The 27,485-nt window shown below is 37.7% G+C and overlaps 1 protein-coding gene and 1 long non-coding RNA gene across 2 annotated transcripts in view; one reads left to right on the forward strand and one right to left on the reverse strand.

Moving 5' to 3' along the window:
• Positions 1 to 26,167, forward strand: part of LOC144079453 (uncharacterized) — an 88,286-nt gene extending 62,119 nt beyond the window's left edge. Inside the window, exons 4-6 of the long non-coding RNA XR_013301538.1 lie at positions 8,351 to 8,425; positions 20,660 to 20,751; positions 26,029 to 26,167. This is a non-coding gene — a long non-coding RNA (uncharacterized LOC144079453). The remainder of the gene's footprint in view (positions 1 to 8,350; positions 8,426 to 20,659; positions 20,752 to 26,028) is intronic.
• Positions 20,064 to 27,485, reverse strand: part of trabd2b (TraB domain containing 2B) — a 61,043-nt gene continuing 53,621 nt past the window's right edge. Inside the window, exons 5-7 of the mRNA XM_077608231.1 lie at positions 26,045 to 26,141; positions 22,337 to 22,573; positions 20,064 to 21,477 (exon numbers count right to left, since the gene is read on the reverse strand). Coding sequence (XP_077464357.1) covers positions 21,258 to 21,477; positions 22,337 to 22,573; positions 26,045 to 26,141 — 554 coding nt within the window. The 3' untranslated portion in view covers positions 20,064 to 21,257. The remainder of the gene's footprint in view (positions 21,478 to 22,336; positions 22,574 to 26,044; positions 26,142 to 27,485) is intronic.

Raw genomic sequence — 27,485 nt, forward strand, 5'->3', positions numbered from 1 at the left:
GATTTTTTTTTCTGGATTCTGAGCGTTTGGATGATATTATGGATCCTAGATAAAGAAATTCTTGATCTTCTTGTACGATGAGGGACTTTGCAGGGTTTCTGGAGCCTATCAAAGCCAGTTGAAAATCTCTTATACCCTGGACTGGTTGCCACTGAAATGTAGGGCACAGGTTATGAGGACAGTTTATGCTAAATGGTTGTAACTAAAATGTACAAACAACTAAGTCACCATCTGCTGCCTGTCTTGACATATATTTATGACTTTGTTCTCGTAAAAATCCGAGTTCCTTTGCTCATAATAGTTTTCTACTTCAATAGAGTTCTAATTTCAAAAGAAATGTGTTTTATTTCAGACAAATATGGAAACTTTCTAGCCTGATTCATGTTACCTCAGCAGTGCTATCACGAACAAAATGACAATGACAGAGGACCAAATTTCCTGCCTTGCTAGTCCAGTTTTTTTTTCCGTGTCTACCAACTAAGAAGCTGCAAATCGGTCAGTCTGTCCACGCCTATCCCAGACGGGGAGAAAAAAGTTCTGCTTTTCCCCAGCAGACACGTGAGGATGTGGTTGCAACCCATCAAACACAATAACAGGCCCGAGCTGTCACGCTCTGGCCGTGTTTTGCGAAAACAATGTGAAGGCAGCGCAAAGATTTGCTCAACATGCCACCCATGCTTTCATCTGCAATTGTAGCGTGAAGAGCAAAATGAACTGACTTGCATCTAAAAACGGAGGGGAGAGATGAGAAGCAGCTATTTTTGGGACGGCAAGAAAGCCACGACACGTTTCCCGCCTTCTTTTCGCTGGGATGCGTGTTGAATAGTTTCCAAAATGCGCAGTGCGGGTTGTGTAGCTAATTTGCAGTTATTCTACCGCAGCAAGTAGGCCCTTGGCGTCTTCCGCAAACGTGCAGTTAGAGCCCCGCGGCGTCTCTGTTGCTCAGCCTGTGTGGGCCTGCAGCGTGAAAACCGCATGTCCGCTCGGCTCCGTGCCGTATAGACTCCATGGCATGCTTTTCTGCCATTGCGAGATGAGCCGCTTTGCCGGCGGACCCCGATGATGCGAGCCTTCGATGGTTGAGGAGGGGGGTCGCTTTCTCTGCCTTTGCTGGAAAGGATTTGATAGGTTCATTAATAAATATACTTTAATAAAAGGAAGACATCGGAGACATAATCCAGCGTTAACTTGCAAGTGAGAATCCATCCTGACTCGTCCCCGTCACGGATCATTCTAAAGAAAGACATCCTCCTCTGTCACATTTAGTTGCATTAGAATCAAAACAATTAAGGTTATCTGTTGGGGTTATTCGGGGATATTATTATATGTGCATTTTAAATCATTAATATGTATAGGAGCTTCATCTAATTTGGGACCGAGCAAAAGGACGGAGCCACTTCGAGGACATTTAATTGTTTTCAGGACTATTGACTCGGACAGGACACCACGTTCCAGGCCAAGGACTGTTGATCTGAGTTCGCGATGAAGATCTACGAAGGACTCTTAAATTGCTTTGACTTGGATTCCGGCAGATGGCGATAATCGAACCAACTTCCGAAAATACTCGCATATTGTTTAAAAATACTGTCGCTCAGGTTTTACCATATATGGAATTATTATGCTTATTTGTGCAAATTCTTACGCAGTTGTTTTGGTTTCCAATCCGCAGAGGTCACCTTGTATTTACTTGTGCAAATTCTTACGCAGGTGTTCTTGGTTTCCGACCTGATACGAAATTGTTGTGGCAGTTGTTTTTTGACCTTAATGGTGTTATTCGGTTAGCTTATGCAATTGTTTTGAATCAGATTACAGTAAGTGTTTTGATTATGCACGACTAAATGGACAGAGGAGGAGGCCGTTTCTACAGAATCATCTGGGACGAGGACGAAGTTTGTTGTCTGTTTTTATTAAAGTATACCTATTAATAAAGCCATCATTATCTTATTCAAAACAATTGCATAAGCTAACCGAATAACACAATTAAGGTCGGAAACCCAAAACAACTGCATAAGAATTTACACAAGCAAGCAAAACAATTTCCATATTAGGTGAAGCGAGCAACACTTTTAAAACAATATGCGAGTATTTTCGGAAGTCGATTCGATATATCGCCAACTGCTCCGGAATCCAAGTCAAAGCAATTTAAGAGTCCTTCATGTCAGGTCAATAGTCCTCGGAATAGGGCAAAACAATTAAACATCCTCGGAACCAGCTGCAGGGGGAAGTGTCCTTCGGTAACAGTTATACTGAGCGTTTGTTTGTCTGCTTATAATATTAATATTTCACATATACATATAATGATTTATATTCCACATATAATGATTAATATTTCAAGCACATTTATAATAGTACCCAAAATAACCCCAACAGGATTATGAGATGACCTAAAGCAAGGGTGTCAAACTCGGGTTGGTTCGCGGGCCGCATTAACGTCAACTCCATTTCATGTGGGCCGGACCATTTTAGATCTAATATATATATATATATATATATATATATATATATATATATATATATATATATATATATATATATACATATATATATATATATATATATATATATATATATATATATACATATATATATATATATATATATATATACATATATATATATATATTTAAATTGGATTAAAAGAACTGGATCATAAGCCCTAAATAGTCATTTTTTATAGATGTAAAGCAATGTTTATTTGAGATTTTTTTCTTAGTAATGGAAAATTTCTTTTAATCATGTTTTTAATTTCAAATGGAAAAAAAATATATATTTTAATTATGTTCATTATTCAAGTGGAAAACGGAAAATGTCTATATTTATTTTTAGATCTTACAAAATGCGCTTTGAACTAAAAACACAAAAGAAATAACATTGGACTGAAAATATTGCAATGATTGATTTTAAAAAGGGGAAAATCCGGAAATGTAATGTACATCTATACTCTTCATTTGAATTTGATCCTAAAACAGAAAGTCGGCACTCATGATTTGCTTTCTTGGGCCGCACAAAATGATGCGGCGGGCCAGATTTGGCCCCCGGGCCGACACTTTGACACCTGGGACCTAAAGCAACTGGGTCGCAAAATAATTTACCTTTTTAATGCATTTTACTGAAGAATGTGTAAAAAATATTACTAGCTCCATAAAGTACAATATCATAGATTTATATCGGTCATGCATGCAAAAAATGATTATCGGAATACAACTTATGTTGGTGTTTTTTATTTTTTCTTAATCAGAATTCAACACTTTCATCATTTGCGAGTTATTTGTACTTGTAGTTGTTCTGAAAGAGGTGCTGTTATTGCATCATCCTCTATATTCATCTTAACAGTAGGACTTTTTAGTTAGTTTTTTGCTCAAAGCAAGGCAATATTTCAATTTCAATACCATTTGGAGTTACATGTCATCGTTTAATTATCTTTAAGACTATGGGGTGTACATGCGTATCTTTGGAAAAAATTCTCTCAGGTAAAGGGCCCCCTGGACACCCGACATTTGAGAATCTCTGACCTAAACGATTTGTTGACCAGCACAATAAATCTGTTGTGTGCTTTTTGGCATGTAGAGGGAAAGGATTACAAGTTGTCACACAAAGGAATGCAAATCGCAAGCCAAACTCTCCAAGAGGCCCGCGGAGTAGCCGCCAGCCGCCAGCCGCTTTAAGAGTTATTTGGGCCCATGTGTACCTCCTTCCCCACTATTTTTGCCTTTCTCTATTAGTTCTAATAACCGTGAAGGGCTTGTGAGTAGCCACTGTATTCATCTCCAATCAATGGCCTTGCTGCAGCACAGCTTATGTAGACCTCCACATTTGCATTCTATTAAGTGAGATGACCAGCGGGACAATGGGTGAGAAGTCGCTCTCAGGCTGGTCCGATTCAAATCTTGAATTTCAAATGAGACTCCATTACCATATTTTTTGGACTTTAGGGTGCACTTAAAATCCTTTATTTTGCCCAAAAAGTGGCAGTGCGCCTTGTGTATAAATTCTGGTTCTGCTTAATGTCCTCACTGCACTATGCCGTTCCGGTAAAGTACTTGAGACAGCAATTCATCTTTCATTAAATCCATAAATAAATTAAACAAAAATACAATTTGAAAATATATAGAATACATGGGAAATGCTGTACTAATATGCCCTGTACTTAGATGTGCTTTGTGGTGGGAAATAAACGTTATTAATGAAGAGTTTTGTAATCCAGTGGACATCATATTTTGGAAAATACATTTACTCTCAATTAGTTTGTCAAAAAAACACATTCATAGGAAGGGCTAACTTGTAAGTGGTGACATTTTTGGGCATTAAAAATTATTTTTTACACTATTGGAGGTCTTAGAAATGCGCGATTTCTATACTTAAATACGCTGTGGTATTTCAAATAAAGATGAACTATAGTAGGTGTTTTTTATGGCTTCAATTAAAAATGCAACAAATGATTTTTTACTGGATCATTTCATTGCAATGTAGAAAATTGGTTTGATAGGAGTAGACCGAGTGACAAGTTTGGTCAAACCATAAAAACATAAATTAAAGTAGCACCTCTTTGTAAAAGTGCTGTGTTTTGCAGTACATCTATATCAATTATTACCTCTAAAAAAAGTGAAGATTTTAAGACAAAATATCAGTATAGATATAAAACTTGGGCTGTGGTTTCAGCATGTGTTCTGTAAACTAGCGGAGCCAGTCCTCATTCATACCTCCTCCTAGTGACCGTAGCGGGAAGTGCAAGAAAACTGACTCCCCATATACAGCCTTCTTGTCAACTACATCAGCAGCAGCGGGTCGACCCTGTGTCTAAATGAATAGTAGCGGAATTGTCGGCGTCGGGACCGCCAGCCAACTTTCTGTTCACGCAGCAGCAGCCCCGGGGCCAGGCGGACAAAACCGCAGGACACGGATCAGCACTGTGATAGCGGAATTATTCCACTCAACTCTCAGCAGTAGTCGATCTGCCCCACCAGCACTTGAGCTGAGAGGAAGTGCAGATTGGCTGTGTAAGCTCAGGTTGCTGCTGCACTGTCAGGCAATCAAAAAAAAAAACCGAACAAAGTTGCTTTAACCATACTCGAAAAACTAACAAAAAAGGCCACAGTGTAGGGAGATTGTCAATTTAAAAATAAAAGAACGTATACAGGAAATTTAAATCGGCAAATTTCGTAAGATGGATCTCATTTTTGTATGTTAGAACGGTCATTTGCATTTAGAATTTTTTTTATGTCGAAGCATTCGTGATTAGAGTTACCACTCTAGATAACGTATACAGGAAACGTGTTTTGGCAAATTTCGTACGTTGGATGTCGTTTTTGTATGTTGGAACGGTCATTTGCATTTTGAAAATTTTGTATGTCGAAGCATTCGTGATTAGAGTTACCACTCTAGATAACGTATGCAGGATAGTGTTTTGGCAAATTTCGTAAGTTGGATCTCGTTTTTGTATGTTGGAACGGTCATTTGCATTTTGAAAATTTTGTATGTCGAAGCATTCCTGATTAGAATTACCACTCTAGTTCTATAACTGTATATATAACTCAAAATTGGTTTGTCACTTGATTCCTAATTGATTTCTGGGGTCATTTTCTGCCTGTTTCTCTTGGCAATAAGTCCAGACTAGACATGCGACTAAATTTGCCTTACATCTCTCCTCTCTCTCCTGCTACTTCACACTGCACTGAAGATAGTTTAATTAAAAAACAACATTATCTTAAGGCCGCTAGCAATGGGGAATGCTGCCTGCGTGTATTGAGATGGTCTCTTTTCTTTATGAATGCCATCTTAAATGGCTCAGTCTCTCTCAATGACTCTTTTTTACAAGCGTGTTTGTCAAACACCTTGTCTCATAAGAGAGTCACAGTGTTGCTTTACAGCCCACAGCTTTCAAGGATGAACCATAGCATTGCCCCCTGTAACTTTTAAAGCGGGCCCCCATTTGTGCAAAGTGTTGTGTAACATTAAAGGCCATTATTTTCAAATGCACACTTAAGTGTGTTTTGTTGTGCACCATAAAACAGGTACTAAAATGCAGCCAATGAGTTAACACCAGATTTTACTTCTGCAGTTCACATTTTTATAGAAGCTCATTCATCCCTTCATTAATTCCCAGATGAACCTCATCAATGAGTTTTATTTTGTGGGGCTCCTTAAATTGGGCTTAATTTCCGGGGAAATGGGTTGATGGCTATTTAGCACATACAATACACATCTTTTCTGTTGGTCAGCTCCAGGTTTTTTGAAATGTTCCCTCCAAATCAAGACGATTGTAACCCCTGGTTCTCAAAAGCATGAATATCAATTTCTAAGGAAAAGGGTGAGTGCCCTCTCCACGCTCCTCCCTTCACCCGCCTCGCCCTCTGATTTACTGTACTCGTTACCCTGGTAACCTTCCAGGGGCAGAATGCAGATCAGGAGGTCTGGCCTCTTGTCTCACCTCCCTCCTTACAATTCATCCTCATGACACTTTTGTTCACGGAAGAAGTGCAAGCGGGCGAAACTGTGAGCTTAGGAATTATTTCTTTGCTCTATTCATTTGAAAAAAAGAAGAAAATGTGAGCTGGTATGAAGGCAAACTAAAAATACAGATGTAAAGGAATACACTAGCTCATATTCAAGCTCTATTTATTTTATTAAAAGTTCAAATACAAAACAAAACGTACATTTCCTTGCTAATTAAAGACAGCTACAGTATTATTGTCATCATAGTATTCTTGTGTATGACTGGAAATAGACAATTGCGCAAATAAAATGACTTTCTATAATACTGACATAGTTAAGGTAAGTCAAAAATGACTTGAAGTTGTCACACAGTCGCTTTTAAAAATCTGTTTCTTTCAAGACATTCTTGTATTGTTGAGTCATGTTTTAATAGAATGGAGTGGTATTTTTTTTTATTACAAGAGTCGCAATGTTTGGGTCGTGAAACAGGAATATTGTTGCGGAATAAGATCAGCTTTTGGCCTGTTTTTAATAGTTTGCCATCAAAGGGCAATTACTTTTTGGACAATAATATCCTGGCATTACAATAATATACAATATATGTGGGAATCATTGGTTTACAAATCTTTAACCAATTGTATTCCATTGACTAAACTAATGGAAGCAGACTTTTTTTCTCATTTTTAAGAGTTATCTTTTTTTCCTGGGGAGTAATTTTCACTGTTATATTATGTTTACCTGACAATAAACCTTGATGCGTCTTTGTTCGGAGGTGACAGTGTGTCTTTCCAAAGCTCGCTTTGCCGACGTGGCAACGTTTTGCGAGAGGTCAGTGTTATCTAAACAGACCCATTGGGCTATTTGCTATAGCACCCTCCATCAGGGAAGCTCTGAGGAATCAGCCCATCACTTCAATCAGCCTCAGCCGCATACGATGAATCCGTAATAGCCAAATCAGATGGATTTGTGGAGGATGAGACAGGGCGAAGCCGGACAAGTTTAGCTGCAGTCAGAGTAGCCTTTCATACATTTGTGGCCAATTGTGATCCAAAAGTGCCCGTACAATGCAATAGGGTTGGATATCGTTTGAGTTTATTGCTTGTTACTTTTGATGTTTACAAATGTTATTTTTTATTTTTAATATGGCTGGCTAAGGCTTGGAAAGATTAATACATGCTCAACAGGGAAACATATTTAAATGGATTTGCTATAAAGTTCTTTTTAGGTTTCTGGTTGCAAGCCCTTATGACAAAAGAAGGTGTTGACTAAACAGAAACGCTTTGAAAAGAATACTATTGATCCACCTCATGCATAAGGGTGTAAATATTCAATTTCACGATGATGCATTATCGATTCTTTGGACTGAAATGTAACATTTGCTGATATTACAAAATACAATTCAATATTAAATATTAAGCACATTATTTAATACAGTTCCACTTCACCTAAAGCAATATAAAATGCAGAGCAATTTTGATATTTTTACCCAATTGCTGCTGAAATAATTTAGACATTTTCAAAAGCAATGTTTTCTAAAAAATAAACAAATAAACTAATGTTGAAATGCTGACAATTATGAATGTTTTTAAATTTTCATTGATGTGTATATATATAGATATGTATGTATAAATATGTATGTATGTATATATATATATATGTATGTATGTATATATGTATGTGTATATGTGTATATATGTATGTATATATGTATATATGTGTATATATGTATATATGTGTGTATATATATATATGTATTTATATACGTATATATGTACATGTGTATATATATGTATATATGTACATGTGTATATATATGTATATATGTGTATATGTATTTTTTTGTTTTCTCTTCTTTAAGTCTAAAAAGCATTGGTGATGGTTGATTGCTTTGTTTTTTAAAAGCGTTCTCTAATTTCAGGTACCAAGTGGCTTTGGAAAGGATCCGCAGCAATAAACAGGAGTTCATTGTCGACATCTTATCTCTGTGCAGAGGGTAAGTACATTGATAGTTGAGACATACAAACTCTTGATCTGTATCTTGATGGGCTGCTGGATAATGACTTAAAAGGAAGATAAGCGTTCTAGCTGTGATATGAACATGGTCCTGGCTATCTATACTTGTGCGTGCCGGCAGCCGCAATTCGCTGTTTTAAGGTTGAACGCTGGCCCGGTTGGAGCCACCCTTTTTGACTCCCTCTGCGCACAGCTTTCTGCCCTTTGACCACATTAACCGCCGCCATCCCTCGGTTGTCTCTTATCACTGGAATCAAACATTAAAAGAGGGAGGGAGCTAGAGTTTGGTTGTAAACGTCTGAGAATTATGGCTAAAGAAGGGGTGGAAAAAAAATGTTGTTTTAAAAAAAGACATTTAGGCTTCCATTCAAATCAAAAGATATTTAACAAAAAATATGTATTTCAGATAGCTGGTCAGTGTTCACTTAACTTTTTCCTAATTGAGGCTACCAGGACACCACGACAAAAAACTGTGGAAAGAATGTTTGACTTAATGATATAAGCTATTATCTTCTAAGCTTTCGCTTCCATGCTATTGGGGAGGAGCTCCGTTGTAAGTAAACATGTTATTTTACGAGGACTATCCCGCAATTAGTCGTTACCTTGACTGTCGCGGTTTTAAGAGCAGTTTGGCCTTGGAGTTACCTGGATACACCTGAGGGAGAACGATAAGAGGAGTTGGGAGGGTTCACCACCACAGCACGGGGACGAGACGCGGGTCATGTGTCTGTCTACCCGCTGGCGCTCGTACAAACGCCAACGCTGTCAGTTGTCTTGACGTCGTCCATCTGTGGGACTACAAAAAACTGGGCAATCTTAAACAGATTGCAATTGGCGACTTACCCTCAACACTTATTCACCATCCCAAACTCACCAGCAACATATGATCCTTTGCCTTTGGGTTTCTGTCAAACTATATAAAACATGGTGGTATATAAGCTTATCCAGTGGTACCTTGAGATACAAGTTTATAGATGCTAGCCACTGTTTTTTCTTGTTTATTTCCTTTCACTGTGACTTGTAAGTGCAAACCTGAGACATGGCTAGTTAGGTTGGCAATGACAAATCACTTAGTAGTGCTAATACTAGAGTTAATACTAAATTACATATTGGTGACCTATCAAGAGCACAGACTATAACATTGGATTGGATTGGATTGGATTGGATTGGATTGGATTGGATTGGATTGGATTGGATTGGATTGGATTGGATTGGATAACTTTATTCATCCCGTATTCGGGAAATTTTGTTGTCACAGTAGCAAGAGGGTGAGGATGGAGAAATAGGAAAGGCATTTTAGACATAAATAGATAGGTAATAAGTAAGTTAATAAATAAATACATGAATCAATATATAAATAAATAAGCGTGTTGCTGAAATATATATATATATACATACATATACATACATACATACATATATATATATATATATATATATATATATATATACATATACATATATAAGCACATATATACATGCATGCATATGGTAGGTCTTAACACTCAGCCATTTGTTTTGTTAAAGACCCTGACAGCTGATGGGAGGAAGGATCTGCGGAAGCGCTCCTTCCTGCAATAAGGGTGCAGCAGTCTATTACTAATATCATACGTTTTTTGATCATTTCAAATTGTGTATGTTCGTATAGCAACTTTTGTCCATTTTTTTGTTAAAAAAACGATTTTGTTTTACCCGTTACGGCTCTAATTCGGATCGTGTCCTTCAATGGTAGCAGACAAAAACGTCTAATAATGTTATGCCTCAAGCATGATATGCACACGCGCATTCCCCTTCCACATAGCGTGTCAGCAAGCAATGTACAGACAGTAAAGCTGTCAGTGTCATACAGTGACATCTCCAGAATCTTGAATTTAGTGCATACAAAAAACGCAGCGACTGATCTGGCACTAGTACGTCCACTTTGGGGAAAATTTTAGACTTAAGTGCGCCTTATGTGAGTAAATATGTGCCGCATAGCATTTGTACGGTTTATTGTCACTTGATAAGGGGAATTGCAATCATCAATAAGGGCAACAATTGACTGAGGTTGACAGGTATGTAATATCAATGCTCTATTTCAATCAGTAAAGCTAAACGTACATGCACATTCTTGTTAACTCCAACTAACAACTCTTAATAGGTGGATTTGTAAATAATGATAGAAAATAGGCGCAGCTGAATTGGCAAGTTGTGTTGTAGAAAGTGTCGCACCCAGCTCGTGACTGGTTAAAGATGTCGCTGATCTTGCTCAATATGTGTCACCTCCGCTACATCTCAACCAAGAGCTTTGCTCCTAGTGATGGCTAGGAAAATATTTGACGTCCCACCCACACGTCTCCCCAGCTAGGCCGTTTAACATTCTCACCCCGTGCTCTGACCTTAAAGAGTGCACACGCATGCATACATCGTTCATGAGTGCTGTGTGTGTGTGTGTGTGTGTGTGAATGGCATTGTATGTTTGTTCAGATAGCTTTTAGCCTCAGTTAGTTGGACACACACTGTCCAATTAGTTGGACATATCAGGGCCCATTTGACCTCCACCTTCTCCCTGACCTCCAGCGACCCATCTCATGGGAGGATTGGTCAGCAAGGTGAAAGTATGTTTGTGCCTTTGTGTGAATGAGTCGGGTGGGGGCTGTTTTGCCGTCTGGCCAAGGGCAAACATTGATGGTCAAACACGTTGTCCTCCTTTTTCCTCTCCTCCTTGACATTAAGTGTCTGGTGTGAGTTTGGCTAATTGCGTTTATTTACGTCTTAAGCGGAAGGAAATGTAAATGTAAAGCAGATTTAGCATTTTTTTAGATGAATCATCATTTACTTGGCAGTGCAAGGACTGGTCGGAAAAGTCATGATTTTAGATTGAGCTCCAGTTCCTGTTTTGCCTTTTGTTGTGGTCTTGTGTCTCTAATTTGCTGTATCCTTTGTAACAAAATATGAATTCATTCTTTTAAGTAGCATTTAGGAACGGAAGGTTCACATGACATATTTTTTTTCTGTTCCTAAGTGGCACATTTAGGGTTCGGCTTGCCGCAATTATTGTGTCCAATAAAAAAAGTAACACTGTAATCAGTGCCAAAGTAGTATGATGAATATTTTTTGACCATGCTGAGAGAACGTTTCAAAAAACTGAAGGGAGCAGATGGTAGAGGACTCGTCAATGCTTGGAATATGTTTTTCATACTCACTCGGCCCTGAGTTTGGAGGGAGGGCGGCTGAGACGTGTGCCACCAACAAAGGACGCCAAATTTTATGAATAGGACCGGCAAGTCTATTGATATGTTCAAGATCAAAGATCCCTTGACGCGCAGCTGTGACAGGTCGTTCATGTGAGGCCCGAACATGAGACACCAGGCAGGAAAGACAGGAGAGAGGCGTGGCTGCATATGAGCCAAAATAACCCAGTTTTAAATTGATTGCTTCACATGGGCAGGTCGTATTAAAATAAGGCACATATGATATATGTGAAAATTGTCAAATATCGAGGCCGATAATCGGCCGATCTTTCGTTAAGACCTGTGTGATTTCAGCCTTGGATTCCTTATTTTCAAGTAACAGAACACCAATGCTTGCCTTTTTTCCGAACCCAATTTTTCTGCAACAATGTTTTTTTACATGCCTCATGTTTCAGCAATAACCTAATAATAATTTCAAAAAATATTTGACGTCTTGATCCAAATACAGTGGTACATGCTCGAGGTATGATGAAAATTTCGATCGAATAATTCGCCCTAGATACGATCAACATGTCGAGATGCGACCAAGCCAGGTGGCCATGACATGAGAGGCTGTTTATCATTTTAGCGCACTGTCTTTTTTTGCCGCATTTCTTTCGTGTATAACAGATATCTACGAGCACTGAACGATTTATTCAGACGAGTTTCTCCTACGCATCGACCAGGAAACGCACAATGCGCATGCGCGGGCAAAAAGAGGGCTTTCTGGGTAATGAAGTATACTCGTGGACACAACACCGATAGGCAATGGCACCCTTTCTCAGAATAAAACGTCATTACCCACAATCAATACGTGGGTAGGCTGTTATTCCTTCCTTAGCCTGTTAGCTCCCGTGATCGCTCATTCAAGACTACTTCTCGTTGGCAAGTGGTCGTGCGTTATCCTATTGTGAGGACATTTGTGTGCATCATTTTCGGAATATTTTGAAGGGAATACAACCGCAACCAGCCCATCGATAGCGAACGTGAGGGTGGAGGCGTGGCAAACAGCTAACCCGCCCAGAACAAAAGTAAAAAAAAAAAAAAAAAAAATTAGAATTCAGTTTTCTGTAAAGTTACATTAAACGTATGTTTGAGTGTGTCTGTATATATTAATCCAATCTAATTTAAATGTGTTTGTTCAAGTGAGTTGCCGTTGATATAGTCCCCCGAACCAAAACCCCCCGCCTCCGTGTATGTCGGTCTGTACCCTCCGTGAAATGCGCCTAATTTTACTTCTATTAAATACATTTTATTACTATTAAACCACTCGTTTTTATTACTTTGTCAATATATGGCGAATTAGAACAAATAAAAATGTTTTTACAATCCAATATCCTGTTTTTGGTGTTTTTTCAGAGGGTTGGAACAAATTAATTTGATTTTAGTTCATTTCAATGGGAAACGTTCGCTCGAGTTACGAAAAGCTCGAGTTACGAAAAGCTCGACATACGATCTCAGTCCCGGAACGGATTAAGATCGTATGTCGAGGTACCACTGTACAGGACGTCTAAATGACGTCATCTTAAAAATACTTTATTTCGGAGCCCAACACTGAGGCGTCTTCTCTATTCAACTCTCACTCTGAGCCGGTCTTCTATTCAAACCAAACAATGGGCTTTCTAATCAGTGCACTTTTGCCCCTCCCTGGCCACGTGTTAATCAACCAATGGCCCACTGCTTTGTATGATGTGAACAACATAAAATGTGTTTATAAAAAGGTGTAATAATCAAAGTGGGTAAGTCATATTTGTTTTTACTTTTTTTTTTTTAATACCTTTTGTCCATTTGTGTGCGGGAGGGCTTTCATGTGGCCGCAATTACCATATTTCATTAGCGCTTGGAGTGTCACCACCGTGGCATCAAAGCGGCGTGCTCGTCGCCTGTGCGCCAACCGCTGTCCGGGAAGTACACAACTGTTTTTTTCCCCCACCCCAGAATGAATTCGCCTGCGCCTGTGTTTGAGTGCACTCTCTCCCTCAAGCTGCTGTCGATATCAAAGAGAGCCCATTCCACATGTGAAGTGCCCCTTGTGCGGAATAATAAAGCAGTATATCATGGCAAAAAGCTGTGAAACAGCACCCGCCTTAATGCACATGCTAGCATCCGTGTGCGTGGCAACACATGTCCTTCAACAACATATCTCCTTTGTAGCTTTTCGGCCCATCTCGGCAAAAGCAGGATTATTTTTGTTTGTTCTGGCGCACATCACAAAAGCTAACAGATGAAGAAATGTGTGCATCATCAACGATTCTATTTTTATCTGTAAACCATTTTAATGCATGCATACCTGTCAATCGCGGCCAATTTCTCCCATTATTGCATAAAACTTAGTTAAAAAAATCCCATACAAAAGTTGTCATACGGCATACACAATTTTGAAATTATCAAAAAACGTATAAAACATGGGAAAAACGTATAATCTGACAGGTATGAGCTCATCAATTCTTGGCATGAAAATGTATAGTCTGTTGTAAATATATCTCTTGTTTCTGGGCTTTATATGGAGTAGCCTGTGGTATTTTTTCATATTTGGCTCATTATCTGAAGAAGTTAAGGTGCCCTTGTTCAATGTAAAAACTCGCCAAGGGCACCGAGCTAAACACTATTTCTCCATCTCCAATAGAACTCACAATGGAGTTGAATAATGTCTCATCTAAGACAAACACACGAGTTTTAAGTTGGAACGTCCAAGCGCTCTCCAAACAACCAACTTTGTGTTTGCTATCAGCAGGATTATCTAAAGAGAGAAGAGCAACTCTATCTACATTGTGTTCTCTCAAAGCTTTTACGGCCACCTTAACGGCTCCGAGAGGATAACTAAAAGCTCTTTTGCGGAAACGTGAAGAAATACGCGGAACTTGCCGCCTTTGCTGAATAATTTGTAAGAGCAAGATGTGGTAAACAACAACACGATGAAAACATTGTGCAGATGTTGGAGGTCGTCTCTTGTTTGGCTCCCTTGTGTTATCCCAGAAATCATTGCAGAGCGCCACGTTTGGAAGACTAACTAAGAATAATGGCGTCATTCGGATCGATGCAGGTTCACCTTGACTCGTGACTTATTTTGGGAAGGCACCGATCAACCTTACAAATAGAAACCTTATGTGCGTTCCACTATTGTGCAGCTTTTACTGTAAAGAATAGTATTGTGTTGAGGTCATTTCAGCGGTATGAAAAAGTGTGCACACCCCTGATCATTTCCAAGATTTTCCTTACAAGTCATTTGTTGTAGGGGTCAGTAGTTTCAATGAAATATTTCAAATAGGAGACTAAACTTAATATTTGAGAGCTGAAAAAGGCTGAGGAAAGGCATTTGTGCAAGAGGTATTTAAAGGAACAGGCTGAATAAGCTGGTCAGAAGGGCCAGCTCTGTTCTGGGCTGTCCTTTGGACTCTGTGGAGGAAGAGGGAGAGCGGAGGATGCTGACCAGGATGATGTCCACCATGGACAGCACCTCCCACCCCCTGCATGAGTCTGTGGAGTCCCTCCAAAGCTCCTTTAGCAATAGACTGCGGCACCCTCATTGCAGGAAGGAGCGCTTCCGCAGATCCTTCCTCCCATCAGCTGTCAGGCTCTTTAACATGTATATGTATAGGTGTATGTACATGTATATGTATATGTGTATATGTATATATATGTGTATATATATATATATATATATATATATATATATATATATATATATATATATATATATATACTTCAGCAACACGCTTATTTATTTATTCATGTATTTATTAACTTACTTATTACCTATCTATTTATGTCTAAAATACTACTGTGACAACGAAATTTCCCGAATACGGGATGAATAAAGTTATCCAATCCAATCCAGTCCAAAATAAAAGACGCCCGGTGCATACATTTGGCCCAAAAAATTGCACTAATGGTTAGTTTTTCACCCCTGAAATGATTTATTTTCCCTGCTATTTTGTATATTGAAACACAATTGCTGATCCCTACAACCAATTATTTACAAAAGACTAAAACACTGAGCCCTCCCAGTTGGACTTGCATGGCCATCAACGGTAGCAAAAGAGCTTGACCGTCATGTAATTTGGCTGACCAAGACCTTGACGCATAATCCCCTAGCCCTGCAAAGATTGAATCCGTTGAGCAGAGGAGATTTTTAACAACTTCCTCGTCCTCTTCTAGTCGAAATCAATGGCTCTGGGCTCCTTCCGTATAAGCCTTCACCTTGGACCTAGAATGCAATCCCCCCCCTAGCACACCCACCTCCCCCAAAACACCTTCAAGAGGAGGAGGTGTGAAGAGAAACCAAGGGCCTGCCACATTATATGCTTTAACATGACTGGCAAATCCAGCACGGTTAAACAAACTTAACCTTCATTTGTGAAGCGCCGCAAATCAAAGGGCGAAAAACGACTTGTGCAAGTAATTACCACCGGGAGGGAGGAAGGAAAAGACCGGGGTTCGGGGGAGGTAGCCCTAACAAGTTGAATGGAAGGAAATGAGAAGCATTTAAGGTGAGGGGCATTTTTAATGAGTTTGCCCAGAAATTGATTTTTCCACTGTAATCTTTTATTTATATGCGGCAGGCGACGCGTCCCCAGCAGAGTGAGGGTCAAAGCTCGAGAGCAGCCTGTCAAGGCCTCCAGCCGCTCAAACAACAGCTCCAAAGCCCAGGGAAAATGGTATTGTAGCAAAGGCAAATATTGTCCTGTCTCGGCTTAAGGGGCGCAAAAGCTGCTTGTTTGGGGAGAAGAAGAAAAAAGCCCTTTTCTTCTTCCTGTGTTGTTTAAGCTGCTGATTAATTTAATCTTTCAATCAAATGTAAACGGATCTAATGGGGTCGGTCATCTTATGGAAATATTAAGACTATTTTTTCCCTTTTTTTATTAGATTGTTTTAAAATGCCATTAGAATATCAGGGCTGGAATTGTCTTGACATGATGGACACAGAATTGTTGTTCTTATTGTAAAAGTGCCTTATTTGTTTCAGTTTAAAGAGTTTAGCAGATGTTTTGATGGCCCATTTCTTTGCATTCAAATTTAAAAAGTGAATACAGTTTGTTTATTTTCTTTTCAGAAATGCGGTTGTATATAATGAAATTGACACCCCCCACAATGTATTTAGAAATACTAGATTTTGCCCTGTTATTCTGAAGTGTTAGCATTACATTAACTTTGTTTATTCAAAATACTAAGACGGCTATTGGGAAATATTAGGAGTTTAAATAACCAATTTGATGATACATTACATGTTCTTTGGACAACAATTGTATTTGTCAAAATTCAAAAAGTTCCATTCAAGTGCCTTCAATCAGAAAAAAATGTACATATTTAAAACTATTACATTTCAGGAAAGGTAATTGAATATAAAAAACGACTATTTTGTTGCTGAAACATTTTAGAAATGTGAAAAAACATTTTTAAGAAAATTGGGTTGATCAATGTTTTCTGTTCGAATTGATTTTACTTTGAGTGTGCCTTACCAATTGCTATTTTGATCCAGGTGGAAATATCATTTTAACATATCATTTTTTATAGTTTTCATGAATGCTCTAAATTCATTTTAAGGGTGGCACAAAATAATATAAATATAAAATTAGCATAATGTAGTTCATCTCTTTTTACCAAAATGGCATGAACTACCATCCCTACTAATATTACAATTTAATATTACAAGACAGTCTGGTTGCTATTGGCAGATTTCAAAGTACCTAAATTATCTTCTCTACTTTATTGTACCCTTAATTACACTGAGCAATCAAAAAAAATATCACACTAAACTACTCACATTAAGACACACGAAAATTGGCCAGCATAAAAAACATTCAATATTATGTCGTACTATTATAGATTTTTTTTTGTTGCACATAATGTCTGCAAATCATTTAACATCTTCCCATATTACGGACGGAGTAAAATGTTGAGATAGCACTACCGTAAAAATAGATTTGTTTTTAATAATGTTTGAATTTCAAATTATAATATTTGCGTTACGCTTAATTAAGAGAACCATTCTACAGAGTTTTCTTATCCATTACCATGACTAACAAGTAGCAAAAATCTAAATTGATATTAAATGTTTTATCTCATTGGGCGCTGGCAAGTGGGTGTGGTCTAAATATTCTTAAAAAGAATTATTTGCTCGTTTGTTCGTAACCTGAAATCATCTGCTGGGCCTCATAATTGCAATTTGGCCAGTCTCTCTATAGCTTAAGTTATTGTGTGACACTGGCCTCCCCTACTGTTGAAAATACAAACTACAGCTCTTCAATTTGTAGTAAAGAAAGAATTTCTTTGTAGAAATGTCTTTTAAAAATATATACATTTTTAGTTGTATGTATTTATGACAAAAATGAATGCTTTATTTGTAATCCCTAAAAATGTAGTCACTTGAATTTTATTCTTATTGCACCCAACAGATGTCAGTCTCGTCCTTGGCAAAACCTGAATACTAATTTACACTGATAACTTCAAGTTTTGCTTGATACTGACATAAATATCTCTATTTTAGAAATAAATCATAATTATATACCTGTGCCTCTTCTGCATAAAAGCTCTAAAACTCAGTCTTTGAATCTTTCCTTTTACAATCGCCCCTCATTTGCAGGTTTTCTTCATGTACACTCACATTTTTTTTAAAAAATGTGCACGTATATTGAAGATGTCAATTGCTAATAAGTGTCAATGAGCAATTTCCAATTAGTCAATATATTTCCTGCAATTAGATATAAATCAGTGTGTCTTTACTGGACCATCTGACCATTGTCAAAGATTACTTACTAAATATGTCTCCATTTTTTGTGGTATTTATTATTTACCTGTGCCTCTTCTGCTTAAAAGGTCTAAGACTCAGTCTTTGACTCTTTCCTAGCGGTTGCTAATTAGTCAAAATATTTTCCTGCAATTAGTAATATAGCATCTGACCATTGTCAAAGATTACTTACTATATGTTTCAGTGGCGGGCCGTGAATTTCAAACCGACGCCTTCAGTGCTATGTCTGAATCAATCCAACCCTCAAAAACTATTTTCTGGCTATAAAACCTTTACTTCAGCTACAGCTTAGACACATAAAAAAGCATCAATAATAACCTCATACAATTGAAATATGATTTAGGAATATAGCCATATTTTACTCACCAAAAATCCTTTTTATTTGTATTGTTGACAAAACTGCTATTAAATCAACACAACAATATATGTGCTTGTGCAGCTCGCTCCAGATACAGTTTGGTAGCTCTGGCTAGTCCACTCTATCACTAGCCAATCATAGTTTGTTAAAGCGATGACGTATCTCTACGGCTGTGAGAAGGCCTTGGTGTCGCCAATTCGAAATCTGATTGGTTAAAGCAACAGTTTTATTGACGCTTATTTTATGCTGCAGGGCCTGCAGAACTGATTGTGAAGGCCTCCGTGTAGATTTTTGACCCTGGCAACAAATAATGGCTGAAATGTGATTGGTTAGATGCTTAAATATGAAAACACACCAGAAAGCAGCGCAACCAGGGGAAAAGCAATGAAAGGAAGCTGACAGACAATTTGGAATTATTTAGTATTCATGGACAAAACATAATTAACATCAGTCTGTGATTCAGATATGTTTTTAGGCCAGCAGAGAAGGCCTTGCAGGCCCTGACGGTCCACCACTGATATGTTTCCAGTTTTTTTGTTATCGTCTTACAGATCATTTCGCCAAAGACGACTGATCATATGTATCTGACTCTCAAGAAATTGGTTACAATTATTTTACTGAGGGGTCTTTGATGTATACATTACATTTGTTACTCACCTTTATTATGGCATTCACTTTTCTAATCAAGAGCGTAGACCTCTAAGAGACAATTCTTGTGACTCACTTATTCATTCATCATTTTTGTAACAGTAGAAAATGGTAAAAGGAAAATGATGCATGACTTGAGCACCATCCGGTGGCTGTGTAAAAAATGGAAAGTCTGCAGTCTAGATAGAAATGGAAACTTTTCAGATACTATTTCATTATTAATGAGGTTACAACAGAAGAACAGTTGTCATATTATGGACAAAATATTACCTATATTTGTTCAACAACCATGTCCAGTTTACTATATGTGGTTTTTACAACAGTACAGCTATACAAAAACGCTATACAGACACATGACATGACATAAAGGATTAAAGAAAATAGGAAAAGCCCTTTCATGTCTTAAGGGTGAATGTTTTTCTAATTAAGTGTGTTTAATAGTGTTACAAAATGCACTTCTATGTGTATATACAGTATGTGTGCCAAATACCTACACTCGCTGTCAAAGGTTCTAAGAAGCATTCCCATCTTACTGAATGGTGAAAATCCACTGTTGCATTATTCACCCCCCAAATTAAAATAATTTAAAAATAGAATAAAACTCTTTTAGCTTTCAAATACTCTTTACTTCCAATGTATTATGAAAAGCAAGAAAATATACTCTTTTTATTTCAGCAATAATAAATATACAATATTTATTTATGGACAAAATGCACAATTTACATAAAAGTCTGAGCACCCCTACTACATCACTGTTGAGCTGTTTTATTTTGAAAATACCTTGATAGAGTCTATTTTCGTTATCAACGTTAATCAGAATTAATAAGGGAGACATTTTTTCTAAGGACAATTTCAAAAAAACGATGTTAGCTCTAAAATTGAATTTAAAAATGTCTATTTCAATATGTTAGAAAATATAGTTTTGGGGGCATGGCCTTTTTAATTCTATGAAATTGTATTAGTTTAATATGTAATGAGGTTTACACACTGAGAAAGATATATTGTTGATTAAAAAATATATATATTTTATCTTGTAATTTAAAACCTTAAATTTGATTTGTGGAAAAACCATACCATTGTTCTCCTAAAATCTTTTGAGATTACAGATATAATAATTCTGTGACCATCCCACTATTTGAAAACACTCCTATCTCAAATTATGTTTAATCATCAGATGTTCAAGTGTGCTCACGTTGAAGTTTTTAAGTACCAAGTGTGTAATTTCCTCTGTTTTCTGTTTGTTTGTAGGTTGCCGATTGCATCTGAGAGTGGCAATAAACAGCTTGAAACTTCTTTTTAGGAAGAATTTCCACATCTGCCAAACCGCTGCTTGCTGAGAGGTGAGTTCATCACCTTTAATGATTGAAGCGCAAATTGTTTCTCACGAGTCAAGGCAGAAGAATTGTTGGAACGTTGGCTTGGATTCCGAAAAACTAAAAAAAAAAAGCCTTTTGTTTGGATATTCAATTGGGGCTGTCCAATTGTTTCATTGGCCCAAATAAGGTAGGATGGGGCAATCGTTTATTGTATTTATTCCATTGGCGCTGTCCTCCCAAAGCATATTCTAAATGATTAGATTTGACTGGATTTTTATTTGTTATTGTATCTTTTTTTTTCATTACGTGATGGCTCACATACTCCACTTTGAGAACCACCGGTTTAATAGTCGCAACATGGGGCTGCGCTAGCTATATAGGCAAGTTCTCCATAGAGTGCCTTCCCCGTGGCGTAGAGGCCTTCGGATGCTTCTCGCCCAATCGGCAGTACGGGTCGTTGCTGACCCACATTTTAAGGCCTGGCAGGTTTTTGAAGGGTTTGGCCATGACAGTATTTGTCCTTGTGGCAGTCAGGAGTTGAGCAGCGCGTACATCAGCAGCCAGGTTAAAGCGCACGTAAGTGAGAGCACGCCGCAGGTCGACGAAGAAGGCTGCGCTGACGTGGGGCCGGCGGGCGTGAAGGGGGTCGCGCTCGGGTGTTTGTCCGTGGCGTGGTCTTCTGGGTAGGTGAGCGGTGGCTCCACTGTCACGTAATTGTTAATGATCCTCACGTTAGGCGACGGAACAGTGCTGCGGAACAGGGAACAAAAAAATGATTATTGATTGAGATTGATTTTATTGTACACTTGACGAGGAAAATTGCATGTTCTCAAGTTCACCTAAAAAGTTTTTCGATGCGGAATTCTGCCATGCCCATGAATGCCACAAGATAGCGCCAGAGATATGGTTAGTCCGAAAATACCATGGTTTTGGACCTAAAATTCTTCCATTTTCTCAAATGAACAAACGTTCATGCTTACACTCATACCTAGAGACAATTTATACGCATGTTGTGGCGATGTGGGAGGAAACTAGAGTACCCGGAGAAATCCCATGCAAGCCCGGGGAGAACATGCAAACTTCACACAGTAAGGTCCGAACCTGGGATTGGACCCTCGATCTCAGAACTGTGAGGTCAACGCCCCAACAACTGGGGGGCGCCTTTTAATATAAACATCGGATTGAAATTTGGAAATCAGAGCCATAGCTGGTGATTTCATTTTTCGAAAAGAGAAATGCTAGCGGTTCGGGCTAATTTCGTTCGTCATTTAAGATGGAAAATGGATTGAATGAATGATACCCAGTTTTGTTCGCCTGTTTAGTGAAAAGCTGACGGTCATTCCGAACATCAATTTTGGGTTCAGACTCAAAACAATTGATTGACCAAATTGACCAAAACGTAACCTGGAAAACCTTGCAAGTTGAAGTGCCAGTGTACGTTTTTAGATCTTCGTTGGGAATCTTATTATAGCAGAGTATTTAATTCTTCTGGTTGTCATAGTGCAACCTTGGCATACACTGTAGTCAGCAAAACTAACATTGAAGAAATTCCAGATGATTTCTCAGAACACTGGTAGGGAATCACTGACAACTGTCGCACGACCCTCACCCATCTTCGAAGCGAACCCAGAGGTCACTGAAGAAGCGGGGCCTCCCATGTCCACGGTGAACTTTTCGTGGGCGCTTTTGCCGTCCAAACTCTTCCAACTGGCTCAGGCTGTCTGGCTGCAGTATGTGGGGCAGTTCGTCCTCGCTGAGCTCCTCCATGTCCATCTCGCTCAGAGTGGTCGGCCAACTGGCAAAGGGAGCCGCACTTGTGCTGATGCTTGGGTCATTGTCTGGATTACTGCGAGAGGAGATAGACAGGCATCGAATCTAAAGCGTTCTCAGAAAAAATTCAGTCCATGCGGAATGTATTCATAGCTTCACTATTATCACATTGATTTCTGTTTCAGCATAATTCTTGGTTTAAATGCTGGAAATGACTTTGAACTTGAATACATGATAGGGAGCACATAATTCTTGTTTTGTCCACCTGTGTACTAAAGTTCTTTTTCTGATTCGGTTTCAAGACATCATTTTTTTCGGTCTTGACTCCCAAAAAGTTTTGGTCTTGTTTTGGACTATCTCGACGTTAGAGGCCAGCATTGATCTGCTAACATTTAGCATTTATTAATTGAGTTTTTCGATATGGCAATTGAATACCTTAGCTTTACTAACTAAAAGATTACTTGCGTGAAATTAATAATATTGTAGAACACGTCAGTGGAGTTGGATAGCGGTAAAGTGGTTTGGAATACTCTCCAAAAACATAGCTTGCCGTTAATCAATAATTTAGAGCCATGTGTCAAAGTGGCGGCCCGGGGGCCAAATCTGGCCCGCCGCATCATTTTGTGTGGCCCGGGAAAGTAAATCATGAGTGCCGACTTTCTGTTTTCGGATCAAATTAAAATGAAAAGTATAGATGTATATTAAATTTCCTGATTTTCCTCCTTTTAAATCAATAATTGTCATTTTTTAATCATTTTTTTCTGTGTTTTTAGTTCAAAAATCATTTTGTAAAATCTAAAAATATATTTAAAAAAAAGCTAAAATAAACATTGTTTTAGATCTATAAAAACTGAATATTCAGGGCTTTTAATCCAGTTCTTTTAATCCATTTATAGAAAAAAAATTCTAAATATTATTAAAATATATCTAAAATGGTCCGGCCCACGCGAACCAACCCGAGTCTGACACCCTTGATTTAGAGTGTTAACATCTTATTTATTAGATTTAATAATTTCCTGAAGGGAAAATTCAGAGGTTTTTTTTAACCTTTTTGAGGTTCCTCCGAATCACAGGAAGTTGTAATTCTGAATTTGGCTTCACCTGGACCACCCAGAAGTAAATCATTTACCACGTCCCTCTCTGTTCCAGCCATTACTCATATTTTCTCTCGTTTCTCTCTGTGGTTTGCACGTGAAGCTCCTAAAAACAACAATGGTAATTCCTTCATCGCTATACTGAGAACCTCAAGTAAATACAAGTGCAAAAAAATGCTACCATGTCTCCTCGTGCTGCCTCTATTGTGTTCGAAAAGCCACTCGAGCTTACGTGATGCTCATGTTGGGATTTCCTGCAGCCCTTCTCTCTCATTCAGAGGGTTGTAACACATTGGGAAAGCTGTTTTTCTACTTTTACAGCCTCTCGAAAACCTCCAAGCAGCTTTTTTGATGGCTTGGTCAGGGTGATGATAGCTCCAGGCCTGTGGTCTGGCTTTCGCGCAACTTACGAGCCAGCGCCGCTCTGCTGGTCCTGTCAGTCACAGCATCCCTCGCCGTTGGGGATAACAACACTTGTAAACACGTCTCCTGCGGCCATCCACGTGGTGTTATTTATTTTATTTTTTTTAAATACGGTTTCCTCGTTATGCCACCTTGTTTTGTGCGTACACTCGTTATGCGCTTCTGTGAGCGTGACCACGCTGTTTATGCTTGTAATTTGCGAGTACAGTTTGTTCAAGTTCAAGGGGTGCATGGCTTTTACTACTTTTGGTTCATATTGTAATTTAGCGTTTGACACTAATTTAAAAAAAACTTTCTTAGTGGACAGAAAATGGATATTTGATGGTTTTTAATCAAAAATGGATATTCTGTTGTATGGATGACGACATGAAGACAGATAGATTTTGACTTAAGGTTTCATTGTTTTTCCTCACAATGTATGTCATAGCCCAGATACATACCCAAACATACATTATTAATAGTATCAAATTTTCTGGACTGGAGTCGCAGTTTTTTCCATTATTTGACTTGGCTTATGATTTTTCTTTCTTTCTCTCAGACCACCGTCGTTTTGTTTTTCTTTAGGCTATACTATATATAGAAAAACTGCACTATTAACAAATACCTATTTAGCTTGTTCTCCATTTTCCTATTGTTATGTTAACGTATGTGTTTTTGGTTTCTGATACAATTTTAAAAATTGCCCTTCCAAAAATGTGACATTTATTTCGTACCTCTTATTTGTGTATTGGATTGGATTGGAGAACTTTATTCATCCCGTATTCGGGAAATTTCGTTCTCACAGTAGCTATATATATATATATATATATATATATATATATATATATATATATATATATATATATATATATATATATATATATATATATATATATATATATATATATATATATATATATATATATATGTATATATGTATATATGTATATGTGTATATGTGTATATGTGTATATGTGTATATGTGTATATGTGTATATGTGTATATGTGTATATGTGTATATGTGTATATGTGTATATGTGTATATGTGTATATGTGTATATGTGTATATGTGTATGTATGTATATATATGTATATATATGTATATATATGTATATATATGTATATATATGTATATATATGTGTATATATATGTATATATACACACATACATATATATACATACATAAATATATATATATACACATACGCATACACATACGTGTACATGTGTATGCGTATGTGTGTATATATATATATATATATATATATATATATATATATATATATATATATATATATATATATATATATATATATATATATATTTATGTATATATATATATAAACTTCATATATTCTTCATATATTCTTTGGCGGATGCGATTTATACTCTGAAAAATACGATAAATAATTAGCTTGGGCAGTGGCTAAATTTCTCGAAATTAGCCCAACACTCCCTCAAAACTGTCTTGATTTTGCAAGGCTTAAGAACTGAAGGAAATGTTTTAATCCTAGAGGTATGAAATGCATTTCAGCCAGGCTGAACCTGGAATGTATCTCGTTTTACTTTGAACTTTCATGAAAAGCATGTCATGTTGTTCGGATGCCTGAAAACTGTTTTGAATTCTGAACTTATTTTGTCCCTAAATTCCATGATTTGGCTTTTCAACCATAATAACTGTAAGGCCACTTCTGTGTGAAAACACACACTCCTCACAAACTGCTTCTTACCGCAACGATGCTGTCTTCGCATGTAAACATTTGAGTTTGGATCAACGTTTCCGCAGCTACTGAGCATACAAAATCAAGGCTGGCAAAGCGCCACCGAGGCGAGGGTACAAAAAGGGAGTGAACTGATGAAGTACCAAAGCATCTCCAAGCTTTGTTTGTTTTTAAAATCTCTATTTGGACAGAGTTTGCTCTGCACTTTAATACATTTACGGCTACGTTGAAAGACACCAGGCAGAGTCTGTCTTTTCTCAAATCTCAATTACCATCGCATTACAGAAGAAAATCTGTCTTTTTTTTCTGCAGCAGACTCCATACTCACACTGTCCCAAGCTGCTGGTCATCAGGTGTCACGTGATCGATCACGTAGCCGTCTTGTCGGAGGATTTCCAGCACGCTGTGATTTCCCAGGAAGTGACCTGAAAGTTGGCCCAGCACAGTCAGGTAGGATTAGGCACTTTATTTGATATATTTACACTGTGATAGTTGCTAAAGAGTTGAAGGGTCACACTGAAAAAAAGAACGATCCTTACATTTTAGGGATTTATTTTCGTTTTGGTCTACAAAAAAAGGAGCATCCCTTCTGGAAAAATGAGGGCTTTTTAAAAACAGATTGTGAAAAAAAAACATGACCCACGCTCTAAAAATCTGGCTGCGCTTGCGAAAATATCCTACTTTTTTCGTAATAAAAAACTTTTATCTTCTTTTCCCCTTCAAAAATATACACAGATTCCAATGTATTTTTTTCTTGACAATAACTTTAAAAGAAAAACATTTCTATTTTAGAATATACCTCCGTTTGATCGAAAATACATTAAGAATAGTCCAGTTTTTTTTCTTAGATACAATTAATATTTTAATTAGGTTTGGTATGCGATTCATATACTTTTGTATTTGCTGTCCATTTGGTAAAAAAAAAGTTAACAATTTTTTGCCACTCAGTTGCAAAAAATAAATATTCTTATTTTCTGACTTTAGCTATTATTAGGTGTTTTTACAATACTACCTCCAAGTTGTAAAAGTATTTATTTTGTTCGCAGTTTCAAATAGAATTACAATAACATAAAATGACGAGTGATAAGTGATATTGATGTGCAATATTTCCTATATTTCCCGTTGAAACTACCAACCACAAAAAAAAAATCTTGAATTTAGCTCAAATATTTCAACTTAAACATCTGATTTTTGTATGGGTCCACAAGAGGGCAATCCTCATTCCCACGTTGAATTATAGCAGCACTACCTACACATTTTCTCTCAAATGCACAGCCAGACAAATAACAAATAACTTCACCTTCCATCTACCCTGAAGAAAATACTACTGCTCGGACGATTAACTTTGCCACTTGGCATCACAACAACGAAATAAATCAGGTTTGGGTGAGCCACCCTCAAATTTTCATTTCCCTCCTCTGTGAATCACAATTAAAAGCGGTACTCAGACGATTCGCCGGAAGACGTTTCGCCGAAAGACGTTTCGCCGACGGACGTTTGGCCGACGGACAGTTCGCCGAACGGACGTTTCGCCGAAACGGGATTCGCACGCTCACCCCGCACCCGGATCGTGTGTGTACATGTTTTTCAACCTCGGTACGTACTGCCAATTTTTTTTATATTTTTTATTTTATCCTTGCGTTTAAAGTAGTAGCCATTTGGAGATCACGCAGAACAGTACGTGACAGAAGAAATAGAGAAAATAAAGTAGTAGTAACAGTAAGTACTACTGTAATGAAATTGTAAATCCAGGAATCCTACTCCAAAAA

The sequence above is a fragment of the Stigmatopora argus genome, chromosome 8, assembly GCF_051989625.1.
Source record: "Stigmatopora argus isolate UIUO_Sarg chromosome 8, RoL_Sarg_1.0, whole genome shotgun sequence".
Taxonomy (NCBI): domain Eukaryota; kingdom Metazoa; phylum Chordata; class Actinopteri; order Syngnathiformes; family Syngnathidae; genus Stigmatopora; species Stigmatopora argus.